We start from the raw sequence: 15,589 nt of genomic DNA, 5'->3' as shown, positions 1-15,589 counted from the left end.
GAAATACTTTGGACACATTATGCGAAATGAAGCCAGATATGCCCTCCTACAAACCATCCTGCCAGGAAAAATATTTGGAAATGGAGGTCCAAGAAGAAGGAGAACATCCTGGTTAAAGAACCTCAGAAATTGAGGTTCTTTAGCCACTTCCGAACTGTTCGAGCTGAGCTCCGAGTTCCTCTGACAAGCTGAGCTTCGAGCTCAAGCCGGTTTGTTTCTTGAGAGCCGAGCCGAGCCGAGCTGAATAAGAAACAAGCCGAGCTTTCCTTAACGAGCTTATCAATATGTAGCTAATACTGTAATACTTGTTCTAATTAATTTTTTTCTACTACGACTGATACTTCTGTTTGAGAATAAGTAATTCATATATGTATTTTCAATTAGGGAAATAACAGGCACAAATATTAAGAAAAAATCAAACATACTGCTGGATAAAAACGGCAAAATAATTATAGACGTCGGTGAAAGGCTTAAAAGATGGCAGGAATATATTCAAGAGCTATTTAAAGACGAACGGACTGAGATAGTACTAGAGCAGGAAAAGTTCGACAACGGCCCAGACATAACAGAAGATGAGGTATTAGAGGCGATAAAGCGAACAAAGAACAACAAGGCAACAGGTCTTGACCAAATACTTGTAGACATAATACGGTTAATAGAAGAACAGCAAATTGGAATATTGGTCGACTTATTTAATACAATATACAGTACAGGAATCATTCCCAGAGATTGGCTGCTGTCAACGTTCATAACACTGCCAAAAAAACCAAACGCAAAAGAATGCCAAAACCACCGGATAATAAGTTTAATGAGTCATACACTCAAAATATTTTTAAAAATTATACACCGGAGAATACACAACAAAGTTGAGCAGGACATAAGCGACACGCAATTTGGATTTAGAAATGCAATGGGAGCGAGGGAAGCCCTGTTCGCTGTAAATGTACTTGTGCAAACGTGCATGGATGTTAATCAGCCAGTATATATGTGTTTCTTGGATTACAACAAAGCCTTCGATAAGGTCAGACATAACCGCCTTATCGAATTACTTGAAAAGAAAAACTTAGATATGAGGGACATCAGGATCATTAGTGCTATCTATTATAATCAGATCGCTGTGGTAAAAATACAGATTGAGAGGGGCGTCAGACAGGGCTGTGTCCTGTCTCCTACTTTGTTCAATTTGTATTCAGAGGAAATAATCCAGGAAGCACTAGAAGACCTAACCACGGGAATAAAAGTAAATGGCCGACCAATCAATAATATACGGTTTGCCGACGACACTATTTTATTAGCCGAATGTCTTGAAGATTTACAACAAATGGTTGACAGAGTGGTAGAAGTCATCCAAGAAAACGGATTGTCCGTAAGCACAAAAAAGACACAATTTATGGTAATCACAAAAGCTCAGCATCGTCAAGAAAGCGTAACAATACATGGAGAACAAATTAAAAAGGTTGAAAAATATAAATATTTGGGTACAATAATTAATGAAACTAATAAGTACACAGAAGAGATTAAAGCAAGAATAGTACAAGCAAGAAATGCTTTCAACAAACTGAAAAAAGTACTCTGTAGCAGGGACATTACAATTTCTTTAAAGATAAGACTTCTGAGATGCTACTATTATTCTATGGGTTGGAGGCTTGGACATTAAAGAAGGATGTTTCGGACAGATTAGAAGCTTTCTAGTTATGGGCCTACAGAAGAATATTAAGAATAAGTTGGGTGGATAGAGTCACGAACATCGAGGTGTTGAGAAGAATGGGAAAAGATAAAGAGGTTTTAAATACAGTTAAAGTCAGAAAACTACAATATCTGGGACATGTTATGAGGGGCGAGCGTTATAACTTGTTACAATTAATGATGCAAGGAAGAATACAGGGTAGAAGGAGTCGCGGAAGAAGACGCATCTCCTGGTTAAACAATTTGAGAGCTTGGTTTAATTGCACTTCTGCTGATCTCTTTAGAGCAGCGGTATCGAAAGCGCGAATTGCCGTGATGGTTGCCAACCTTCTTAGAGGAGATGGTACATGAAGAAGAAGAAGAAGATATGTATTTTCAATATACAGTGCGTCCGTAAAATATGGAATAAATTCCAGCCGAGCCCGGCTTGGCTCGACTCGAAATATTTGAGCCGAGCCGACACGAGCCACGAGCTCAACATGCAGCTCGAAGTTCAAGCTGAGCTTCTATCTCGAGCTCGGCTCGAAATTTCAAGCCGAGCTCAAGCTTGTCAAAAGCTCGGCTTGGCTCAGCTCGAGTCCATCCCTATCTAACATAAATCGGCCTTTACTCGATATTTTAATTATGCTTATATCTATTGTTAACAATTACTTTTCTTCTGAGTAAATACTTACCCTTTTCTTTGCTTCTTGTTGTGCTTGTTGTGCTTGGATTAACTGGGCAGTGAGTTTGGATACTGATGCTGATCTTCTCTTGTTGGATTCAGAGTTTGTCAAGGATTCTTTGAATCCCAGCTCATCTCCCACACTAAACCCTGAAAAGAGATAAAATATTTTTAGATATACACCTTTTCTAAAACATTTCATTTATACGCCAGGGAAATAAGGCAAACATATACCATGTTCGGGACACTTGAGCAGCCAGGTTGCTTAGATATTATAAGATATCTTATTTATAGTATTTTTCTTTTAGTAGATGAGCAAAGGTTAAGAATGGCAGTTTTTGAATTTTGGTCCGATCATTAATTTGTTGCTTCGGAAATTTCAAAATAAAACTAAAATTTCGAAAATAAAAAATTTGCTATAACTTTTGCGAAAATGGCCTTTAGACTTTCATATTGCCTGAAAAGTTGAGTCAAACAGTCCATTTAATGCACAAAAAAGTTTAAGACGATTCGTTAATTACTTTAAATTTTATTCAATTTTTTTTATCCCAAAGAGCTTTCTTTTGCAATATTATTGTTCAGAAAAAAAAGAATGATATAGCAGTTCTGTGGAAACTACGCGAAAGAAGAATAGTTATGTTTTCAAAGAATTTAAAATAAATCAATAAAAAGTCATTTTTATCATTCCAAAAACATTGTACTAAAGCAGAGTCATTTTTGGCTTATGAACAATTTAAATAACTTTGTTAATATTGACTCTGGATTAAAATTATTTTGGTATTTGAAAAGCTAGTGTTTTTACACGAATTTTCAAAAAAAAACTTTTTGCCTAGGTAAATTGTGGTGGTCAAAGTTAGCCATTTTTTTATTTAATTCACAGCTACTTTGTTTATAATAATTAAGCAACCTAACTAGAGCTATTTTGAAGTTGAAGATATATAGTTTATGTGTAAAAGTTTGAGTAAACTTTGAACTTCAACAAAGTGGTTAATAAAGCTTTAAAAATTACGTCTTAACGAAATCGATTCGTGGTCGGTGGAGGGGAATTATTAAAACCCGTGCACACAAAAAAAGAAATTGATTCTTCAAACATGTGTTGCGATTAATATCTCCGGAGCTTGTTGATGGATTTTGATCATATTTTTCTTTAATTTGTATGTATTCGTAGTCTTGTAGAGTACGTTATGTACACATATCCCCACCTAACATTACAAAATGTTAGAGGGAACCCCCCTTACCACTCAGGGATATGAAAAATAGATTACGACCCATTCTAAGACCTACCGAATATTTATATATAATTTCATAAAAATCGGTCAAGCGGTCTCAGAGCCGTATGACAACTAACACTGTGATAGGAGAATTTTATAGATGTATATATATATATAGATGGCTATTAAAAAAATGGGGATTGGTGATAGAAGAGTGAAAATTAAGGGTTGTATATTATATTTTTTAATTCTACACTATATCAAATTAAGGCAGACAATTTTGTCCAAAAAAATAAAAAAAAATGTCAGGGGGCAACCCGCCTTATAATTTATGGGTATAAAATATAGATTAAAACATAATCTCAGTCCTGCAGGATATACATGTGAAATTTCATAAAAATGGGTCTAGCCGTTTCGGAGGAGTATGGTAACTAACACTGTTACAGGAGAATTTTATGTATATAGAAGTAACTGTGAATTAAATACTAAAAGTGGCTAACTTTGACCGCATTTAACCTAGGCGAAAAGATTTTTTTGAAAATTCATTTAAAAATACCAGCTTTTGAAATCCCAAAGTAGATTTACTCTACAGTCAATATTAACAAATCTATTCAAATTGTTTTTAAGCCAAAAATGACTCTACTTTAATAAAATATTTTCGGAATGATCAAAATGACTTTTGATTGATGTTTTTAAACTTTTTGAAAATATAAGTATTCCTCTTTCATGTATGTTTCACAGAATTGCTGTATCATTATTTTCTGAACAGTAACGTTGCACAAAAAGGCTCTTTCGGATAAACAAATTGAATAAAATCTAAACTAATTGACGAATAGTCTAGAAATTTTTTGTGAATGATATGTACTGATTGTCTCAACTTTTCATGCAATATCAAAGTCTTAAGTTCATTTTCGCAAAAGTTATAGCAAATTTTTTTTTCGAAATTTTAGTCTTATTTTGCAATTAGCGAAGCAACAAATAATCGAACCAAAATTCAAAAACTGCCATTTTAAACCTTTGCTTATCTACTAAATAATGAATGCTCTAAATAAGGTATTTAATTACCCCATTTTTACCTGTAGCGATTTAAACGAAAATAACGCCATTTTTGACACTTATTAATTTGTTAATAACTAAAATTCTCGTCCGAACTGTGACGGTGACGGGCATTTTTGTATTTATAATGTATTAAGCAGTGCCGGTTTATCCACTGGGCGCTTGGGGCGGGTGCCTAGGGCCCCGGGCCCGAAGGGGCCCGTTTCTTTTAATTATAAAAAAATAAAGACGCTAAATAATCTACATCTTCTTTTTATGGTGCCTATCCGTTACGGATGTTGTGACACTAACATGGCTATTCTGACTTTGTTGACTGCTGCCCCTGAAAAGTCCGGTAGTGGTTAAGTTAAACCATTTTCGCAGGTTATGCAGCCAGGATATTCTTCTTCGTCCTGGACCTCTTTTCCCATGCACTTTACCTTGAAGTATGGTCCGAAGTAGGTCATATCGTTGTTCATTGCGCATTATATGGCCCAGGTATTCCAGTTTGCGACGTTTTATGGTTACGTTTTATGGTGCAAAAGCCTTGTTCTATTGTTAAATCTCTTCACGCCTATACACAGTGGCGTAGCCTAGCCCCACAGGGGCCCCGTGTCAGTGTTTGTGGCGGGGCCCTTTTTCAAAAACTACAGGAAGTTATCAGATTTAGCTATGTCTCGAATTGTATCCAAAATAATCGCATAAACGGAATTTTTTTAGTTTCTAATAATTTCATTTTGAATTGTGGGGATTAAATAATAATAGGCATATCTCACTTTTCGGCTTTAAAATAAATTTTTTTTGAAATAGGAACAAAATATAAGTTCTTATGCCAATACAGAAACAATAGGTACACACTCTTTCAAACATTCAAAAGTAAAGCGATTAAAAAATTGCAATTTGGCATTATACAGTGGCCTCTAAGGCTAGCACTCCACTTGCGATTTGTAGTCGCGGCGACAAAAAATCGCTGTCGCAGAAAATTTAGAGTCTAGAAAATTAGTCGCTGTTTTCAGAATCGCGAATTGAATGCTACAAGGGTGTGACATCAGCTTTTAGAAGTTTCTTTACTCTAGATAAAGAAGAAGTCAAGACGTCAATTAATACTTTATGCGAGAAACAATGTTGAAGAAACCAAAGAGAACTTGCAGAATAAAATTACCCATTTTGTAAGGGTATGCCAAATTTTAATAAACATATAATTTATGAAAAATTTGATGTCATCCAAGATGTAAAGGCAACTTTTCCCAATATCTTAACTTTACTGCAAATTTATTTGACGCGTCAGGTGAGCGGTCTTTTTCGGCTTTAAAAAGAATAAAAACATATTTAAGGTCAAATTTTGGTCAAAAAAACCTAGAGGCATTATCACTATTGTATATAGAGAATGAAGAACTGGAGAAACTGAATTGTGATAATATTACATGGCAGTTTGCGAATGCCAAGTCAAGAAAAAAAATTATCTAATTTTTGTCTTTATGTACTTTTTGTTTTGTATTTATGCTTTTAAAATATTTTGTGGATTATTTTTTACGTTTGCTATTCTTCTTGCTTGTTTAAAAAAATTACTTTATGGATTTTACAACAAGCCTTTACAGTTAATGCATGTGTTTTCTTGTTAAAAAACTGACAACGCATAGCAATGAAGGGGGCCCCTAAACCTCCAGCGCCCAGGGCCCGAAGTTAGGTTAAACCGGCACTGGTATTAAGTATACAGTACAATCTGGCTGCTCAAGTGCTCCGACAGAAACCTTGTTTCTCTGGACTATTAAGTTCAAATTATGTATTACCATTACCGCTTTCTGGTAATTACATTAAGGAAAACCTGGAAGAACCTGTAGTATCTTATGTATGGATTTTGTAAGGAAAAATGTTCACTTAATGCAGGATAAAGCTCGGTCACATATCGACAGGTTAACAATATAATACTTGACAGAAAATTTAGTATTTGGGTACTAGCCCGGCCTCTTGAAGTCCGGACCTTAACCCCATAGAGTATTTGTGAGATAGCATGAGAAGAGTAATTAGGCAAAATTATGTCGAGGTTAAAACTGTATTAACTTTAGACCCGAAATTAGTAAACGAGTGAGAACAAATACGGCAAAACGAGATTGCTGCTATGATTCAGTCTATACCAGAAAGGATGGGAGCTGTTAATCAAGCTCGAGGAGAAAATACTCGATTTTTTAATATACAGGTTGAGTCACCACTAACGCGACGGAAGATTACAGCGAAATAGTAAGAGATTTGAAAAAAAATTTTTAATCAGTGGTTTGTAAGTTGATAAAATCTACATTCTAAAATTATTTTGAAATATACAGAGTGTCCCAATAAATGGCGGCGTATCAAAGTTATATTTTTTAATGGAATACCCTATATTTTATTGCATTTTTAATTGTCCGCAAAAAATAAGGTATGGTTTCATAAGGCTTCCCTATACCTATGTACAGAGTGTTCTGAGTTATGTTGACTTTTCTTAAAATGTAAATCAAGTATATTCAAATGGGAAATAAGCCACAATTTTACCTAAAAATGATTTTATTAACGTTTCGACGCCCAAGTCGGGTGTCGTTGTCAAAATACAAAATAATACTAAATAAATAAAAATGTTGTTGCTTAGTTAAAAGTTCTTCTAATAATTTATTTAATCTGACTCATTTATATCGGCAATTCAGACACGTATTATACATTTTAAAGTAGACGACTTTAAAATGATATTGCCAATATTGATGAGTTGCGTTCCTGGGACGACTTTACTAAAAGATAGTTCATTCGATTACATGAAATCAATCCCAACTCAAGAATATCCGCCACAAAAAATCATAGCATGTGATCTGTCTTTAAAAAGACAACCAAATGCAACGGTGGTACTGAAATTCTCGCGTTAGAGATTCCATAGTAAATATTTAAATTCCATACTAAGCAACAACATTTTTATTTATTTAGTATTATTTTGTATTTTGACAACGACACCCAACTTGGGCGTCGAAACGTTAATAAAATCATTTTTAGGTAAAATTGTGGCTTATTTCCCATTTGAATATACTTGATTATAAAAATGCCACAAGAAAATAGCTTCAGAACAACATTAAAATGTAAAGTTTTAAAAGAAGGCTTATTCTCAAGTTATTTAAGAAATTATAAAAAAATACTTTTACATCTAAATAGTTGGATATTGGTTGAATGTATTCTATGATTGATTATTACACATTTATTTACAGTTATGTTCAACATTTACAGTTTCATTATTGGATTATTCAATGTGTCATATGATGCTTATTTTAAATAGAACACCATGTATATTAATTATTAATTATATTAAACGAAGTCACCTCTTTCGAATGGTATATGGATGTCCTCTACCTAGGTCTAATAGTTTTTGCGTAATTTAAAATTATTTAAATTCTTAATCTGTAAATCGATTTTAAGACACCCAAAAAGGACGTTTTTGAGAAATTTCGGAAAGTTTAATAAAAATAAACCAGTTATTTGTGATCACGTCAAGGAACTTGATGTCCTGCTTTCTGTTACGGAAAACCCAAATACTAGTAAAGAAAAAATTTCGGGTAAATCAGTCAAACGACTGTCAGAATACTTAAGAGAAACCACTATCCGACTCAACTACACCAATATTAGACCGAACAGGATTATGATAAATATTTAACTTATCGTTTATAAACTTTAGACTTTGGAGCAGATCCTGATTTTTTTTAAATGTATTGTATACAGACCAATCTACCTCCTTTACATAATAATGGTCTAGTAAATAGACATAATTTTCATTTCATTATGATAGAGTTAACAAACATCGTTTAAAAATCGAGAGGGCATAAATATTATTTTTAAAATCAATTTACCGTTTAAGAAAATTACGCAAAAACTATGACTCCTAGTTATGGAACATCCCTATACTATTCGAAAGAGGAACTGTGTTTAGTATAATAATTTATTAACATACATGGTGTTTTATTTAAAATAAGCATCATATGACACATTAAATAATCCAATAATGAAACTGTAAATTTTGAGCACCCTGTAAATAAATGTGTAATAATTAATCATGGAATACATTAATTATAAAATAATTACTAGACTGTACTGTCATAAAATGACAATGTCATACAATGCCATTAATTAACTACATCTTTTGTTCTAAAATCGATTTACAGATTAAGAATTTTAATAATTGTAAATTACGCAAAAACTATGACACCTAGATATAGGACATCCATATACCATTCGAAAGAGGTAGATTTGTTTAGTATAATTATTTATTAATATACATGGTGTTCCATTCAAAATAAGAATCATATGATACATTGAATAATCCAATAATATAACTGTAAATTTTGAACACCCTGTAAATAAATTTGTAACAATTAATCATGAAATACATTCAACCAATATCCAAATATTTAGATGTAAAAGTATTTTTTTATAATTTCTTAAATAACTTGAGAATAAGACTTCTTTTAAAACTTTACATTTTAAGAAAAGTCACCATAACGCAGAACACTCTGTACATAGGTATTATAGGGAAGCTTTATGAAACTATACCTTATTTTTTACGGAAAATTAAAAAATGCAATAAAATATAGGTTGTTCCATAAGAAAAAATATAACTTTGATACGCCGCCATTTATTGGGACACCCTGTATATTTCAAAATAATTTTAAAATGTAGATTTTATCAACTTACAAACCACTAATTAAAAATTTTTTTCAAATCTTTTACCATTTCGCTGTAATTTTCCGTCGCGTTAGTGGTGACTCACCCTGTATATATCTATATTTTAGAATTATTTTATGAGTGCGTCTGGGGGACAGCATATCGCCGAAACTGTTCACTACGCTATTAGAATATAATATATATGTAAAAGGACAAACCTGACCGAAAAGGGCATAAACAGAAACTAAGAAAAGCTAAGCCATACCGAAGCAGAGGTCGTTAACCAACACGTTGGATTGATGATCTAAAAGTTGTCATAGGAATTGGAGGCAGGATGCCCAAGATCGAAATATATGGAAAATTATGAGGGAGATATATGTCCAGCAGTGGACAAGCGAAGATTGATGTTATGATTTGAAAGATTTGTTAGATTTGAAAAGTATCATACTCCGGAATAAATTGTTTTTGAATAAGTCAATATTTTGGCTCTTCTTAGTAGATCCTTCCTGTTGGTAGTGAGGTTATTTTTTTCTTCTTCCTTGGATGTAGGTTTTGCATTCTAACAGAATATGTTAGAATATATTATTAAAACAGTGATTTGGATCTTGCAATTGTGGCAGAAAGGGGGTTCTTTATTTATTAAGTGAATATGGATTGGTATAGTATGTCCTAATCGCAGTCGAGTTATTATTACTTGCTCACAACGTTTGAGTGGGAATGTAAGTTAACATATTTTAATTTGTTGAATGTGGAATTCCAGTTATTCTGCCATTAGTTGGTAATGTATGTTTTTTTATAGGGACTTTATGGTCGTTTCTTGTTAGCATGTTTGACTCAGAGATGCTTTCATCTAGTGCAGCTTCATTCGCAAGTTGGTCCACTGCTTCATTTCCCTCGATTTGCACATGTGGTGGCACCTATAAAAAGTTACACTTGCTTTTTTATTTTATGGTTTTCTAAAACTTTTGAATTTTCTCTTAAAATAGACTTAGTGTTCAGTTAGTTTTGCGGGGCAGTGTATATATGCAAAAAAAAGTTATGTGAACTGTTTTATCACAAACTAAATTGTCCTAGAAGATGTTCATTTCAATGAGATGCTGACTATGAAGTGTAATTAACTACCGTGAAAGATACTTGTTAATGTTGATTTATAATATTATGTTGATTAGTTTTATTATATTTATCTAGAACGCCAAAGAATCATCTATTTACAACTTTCAAGGACTTTCTACTTAATTTGTCATGACAAATACATTCCATTTTAATAGCTGCATTATATCCGGCAAGATCTGTGCGCCCCCACAAGAAAAAGTGCATTGTCGTGACTGTCCAGTATTAAGTGCTTTCTGAAAATAAGAACAAACAAGAGTACTGAAACGTTTACATCTACTGGTTGAGTGCATGACTAGCCAGTTTTTATACAAGAAAAAATACACATAAATAGTTGTTGGTTTAATGTGATACATATAATAATAGCTTCATTATTATCAATTAAGTATCGCAATTGTTGATAACGTTCTATATGTATAATTTAGGAATGATATTTAGATCAGGCATATTTTAAATGATTCTAAATAGGCCCGTTAACATTATAATGGGGAATGAAAATCAAGTTAACGCTGTTATAAAATATTCATTTAACAGAACATCCAAATAAAAGAACATTATTGTAAAAAATGAGGTAAACCTCAAAATAGCTAGTAAACAAGTGTTAACTATTAATAACCTGTTTTCAAGGATGAAAGATAGATCACCAAATGAGCTCTTGTGTGATGTAGTTTACAGTAAACCATGTATTGATTGTGACAAACAATACATTGGACAAACCACTAGACGAGTTAAACTTGGTATTATCTCTTATAAAAGTGATTGCAGATTATATCAGAACAGGTGCTCTTTAGCTACACATATTATGAATGAAGGTCATAATATGGACTTTGAGTCTGTAAAAATTTAAGAAAATGAAAAGAACTATCACAAAAGGATTTTTTTTTTGAAATGGCATTTATTTATGAACGGACAATTAATAGAAGAACAGATATTATGTAATTAACAAAAATCTATTCGTTGCTTCTTGAAATTTAGGAATGCGTGAATATTTTAAAATATCTCATTAATTAGTGATTTTTAGTACAGTTATTTATATTTAAATAATTATATTTTTTGTATTTTTATATTTTTGCTTTAGTAATATTCATTGCCATTCTGTTTTTGTTCATGCTGCTTTTATATTGTATGTAGTATGTATAGAACACTTCTGACACAAATTTAATGCCTAATTTCACCATTTTACCTTTGATATTTTCTTATCGTCCCTGATGATGTTAGCGACTGCTAAAGAAATATTGGATCCGTAGAAAAGAGTACACCTAGTCCTCCATTTCAGTTGTTTACCCAATAATTTAGTGATTTTATGTATGTATATACAGCGTGTCTACTTAAGTTGGAAACATATGGGAAACTTTTTTGTTATTCATTTTACGAAAAAAAGTTATTCTTTATAAAAAGTTCTGCATGCTCTAAAACCTAAGATTCAATCATCAGATATCAAATTTTGTTAATATTATACGAGGTATGTCAAAAAATATGAACTTCGTTCAAGAGTAAAGTACCTTTATTTCTCTCAATATCGAAAATTCTTATTATGAAAAGTTGTTTGGAAATAAAAACTAAGATCAAATATGCAATTACATGCTTCTAATTGGAAAAAAATATTTTCCAAATTTTTCTCAAATTTATTGATACGAACTTCGTTTTTATTTATTACACATACGATAACTCTTTTATTATTACTTTTACGAAAAAAAGCTATTCTTTATAAAAAGCTCTGTATGTCCTAATACCGAAGATGCAACCATCATATATCACATTTTATTAATTTTATACGAGGTATGTCAAAAAATATGAATTTCACTCAAGAGTAAAGTACCTTTATTTTTCATAATATTGAAAACGGTTATTAAAAAAGTTGTTTGGAATTAAAAACTATGTTTCAATATGCAATTACATCTTTCTAATTGAAATATTGTGAAATATAAAGGTACTATAATCTTGAGCGAATTTCATATTTTTTGACACACCTCGTATAAAATTAATAAAAGTTGATATCTCATGGTTGTGTCTTAGATTTTAGACCATGCAAAGCTTTTTATGAAGAATAACTTTTTTTCGTATAATGAATAATAAACGAGTTATCATATTTGTAATAATTAAAAACGATGTTGGGTGTCCATAAATTTGAGAAATTTTTTTTATTTTTCTATTAGAAGCATGTAATTGCATATTTAGTCTTAGTTTTTAATTCCAAACAACTTTTTATCATAAGAATTTTCGATATTGAGAGAAATAGAGGTATTTTACCCTTGACTGAAATTCATATTTTTTGACATACCTCGTATAATATTGAGAAAATTTGATATCTGATGATTGAATCTTAGGTTTTGGGGCATGCAGAACTTTTTATAAAGAATAACTTTTTTTCGTAAAATTAATAATAACCAAGTTTTCCATATGTTTCCAACTTAAGTAGACACGCTGTATACACACACCCAAACTTATATGGAATCACCAGGTATTTCAAAGTAATATTTATTTCTTTTGAAAAAACTTGTTATTGTTGCGAAGAATAAAGGTTTTTATTAAAAATAAACAAATATATAAGACAATCGGATAGTACAGCTCGGTACGGTATAGGTTATTTGCTTGAGTTGCAAATTAATCATCATCAATGGCGCTACAACTCTTCGTCAGTCTTTGCCGCATTTACTATTGCCTTCCATGTTTGTCGGTCCCGTGTCAATAATTCCCATTGTCGCACTCCCAGTTTCTCTAGATCTTCTTTGACTGCACCTTTCCACCTTTTTCTAGGCCGCCCTACAGACCTTCTTCCATCTGGCCTTTCCCAGAATACATTGTTTATAAGGCGATTGTCGTTACTGCGTATAAGTTGCAAATTTAACGAAAATAAATAAACTAACTTTTGCGTCCAAAAACGAAAATATGCCTCATGTGGGGTTAGACAACTTACAACGAGGAAAGATTATTGGTCTTCTGGAGAAATTAATGTTCTCAGAGGAACATATCTGTAGAGCTAGGCGTAATACAGGGCGTTCTGCCCGAAACCTATGCTAGGTAACAGGAACTACGAAAGCTCAAAAATAAAGCAAGGGAAAGTCGCTGAAAGTAATAACGACTCTCCACGATCGTTTAATTGGCCAATCAGCTGGAAGACAACCAACCATTTCTCATCTGCAGCTCCAAAGGCAGCTTTTGGAAGCTACAGGTGTAACTGTTTCAGTTCAAAATATAAGAAGAAGAGTTCGTACCAAGAAGTATACAGCAGGAGACAGTTATGGGATCCCGAGTTATCCAGGCAGCACAAGATTGATCGCCTAAATTGTTGTCTTCACCACCAAAACTGGAACATTGAGAATTGACAAAATGTGGTATTTTCAGAAAAAGTCAGGATTTGTGTAAAATCAGATGACCCACGAAATCGTGTATTTAGAGGTCGAGGAAGACAAGCAAGAACAAAAACTGTCAGATCTGTTCACAAATATACAAGGGGAAGTGTAATGTTCTGGAGAGGAATTGTGATCCGTAAAAAACTCCTTTAATTTTCATCCAATCAACTTTAATATGTTGCTGTTGAAGGTATGTTGATAACCTGTAGTCAGGCTCTGGAGAGGTGCAACAGGAGAAAATTTAATTTTATTGCATGATAATGGACCTCCACATACCATTAGACTGACTACAGACATCATTGAAGCAGAAGGTATCCCTTGTTTGGAATGACCTGCTTGCTCACCCGAGCTTAATCCTATAGAGTATGTGTGGGATATGCTTTAAAGAAAAATTAGAGTTCGCCGGAATAATCCACAAAAGTTGATAATTTGATTAGGAGCGTGACCACGCAAACTGAAGCTTGCTTAAGGACTAGAGGTGATAACACTAACTACCACAAAATACAAAAAAATAAATAAAACAATTTAAACATTATTCGTTTTACATTTAAATTTTGTATGCTATTGACTTTAAAACAACTACTTTCAATTTGTTTGTTAAATACTTTATTGTGTTATTTAATTGTTATGGATTTGTTATTAAATTGCTTTAATATAAATATTGTTTGACTTCGTGTGTTCGTTTTTTTAAATTCGCACGAAATAATAAGAAATATCAGGTGATTCCATATAAGATTGGGTGTGTGTATATTTCTTCTGTTTAACCTCTTTCCATTTTAATCTTACCCCGATAAATTACACCCTACACTTATTCTAGCCAAGTGTATTCTTGAAATAAAGCTGAATTATTAAATAACAATGATTTACTTTCTCAATACTTTCACTATTTGTGAATTGTTTCCATGCAAGTATACAACATTATAAAGTAAAGGCAAATCTATCCTCCTACATGGTTATATCATGATCAACCAACTAAAGCAAATTGGTGTTAAATGCTACTGTTTCCAGCAAACAAAATTATTGTTATGGTTGATCAAACATGTTAAAAATGCGTTTAATAGTGCCGTTTATAATAAATACCACTTTATTTATTATTATTTACTCATAAACGTGCACGTAAAAGTATTAAAAATTTATTGTATTGTTTTAACCCATTCTACAACATGCTGAAAACCTTTCGGTCCGTCCATCTGTCTGTCCGTGAAAACAACTCCTCCGTTAGTAGAACAGATAAAATGACAAACTGGGGTGTCGGATAGATTATCGCCCAAGGATGATACTAAATGTGGGAAATTTGACCTAGGACTTCCGGTTCAGAAGTTTCAACCGGAAAAATAGTATCAGCGATATATTTTTCGACGCACCTTGACAAAACAAAAATAAATATATGTTTCGGTTTTTATTTCACTTTCGGTTAAAAAGTTCTGACCGGAAGTTGCAAGCAATAACGGCAAATTCAAACTGGTAAATATTTTTTTCATTCTTCCTCTTCTTTTTCTCGTAGCACTACAACCCGGGGTGGATTTTTACTCACAGTCCAACTCGCTTCCACCTCGAACTGTCGTATTCGGTATTGGTTACTAATCGGGTCATGATAATGTCCAGAGATTCTTCTTCGGATTCTCATCTTAAAACATCTAAGTTTTCTTTCAATTGCTTTTGTCAGTGTCAACACTCAAACATGAGCACCACTCTAATCACTATTTTATATCTTCGGATTTTTGACGTTCGTGATAGGCTCTTAAATATAATAGTATTATGAAGGCTATACATATATCTGTTTGCTGCATGAAATCTTCCTTTTATCTCTTCTGTGATATCGCTATCTGCGGTGATTGTCGCTCCGATATATTTAAAACTCT

The 15,589-nt window shown here is 32.6% G+C and overlaps 1 protein-coding gene across 2 annotated transcripts in view; it reads right to left on the bottom strand.

Annotated features, from left to right (window-relative positions):
- LOC114330741 (uncharacterized) overlaps positions 1–15,589 on the bottom strand; it is a 209,322-nt gene that overhangs the window by 82,997 nt on the left and 110,736 nt on the right. For both annotated transcript variants that reach the window (XM_050663739.1, XM_050663740.1), the window contains one exon: positions 2,361–2,500. In XM_050663739.1, coding sequence (XP_050519696.1) covers positions 2,361–2,500 — 140 coding nt within the window. The remainder of the gene's footprint in view (positions 1–2,360; positions 2,501–15,589) is intronic.

The sequence above is a fragment of the Diabrotica virgifera genome, chromosome 10 (assembly GCF_917563875.1).
Source record: "Diabrotica virgifera virgifera chromosome 10, PGI_DIABVI_V3a".
NCBI lineage: Eukaryota > Metazoa > Arthropoda > Insecta > Coleoptera > Chrysomelidae > Diabrotica > Diabrotica virgifera.
This window is presented reverse-complemented; position numbering and strand designations above follow the sequence as displayed.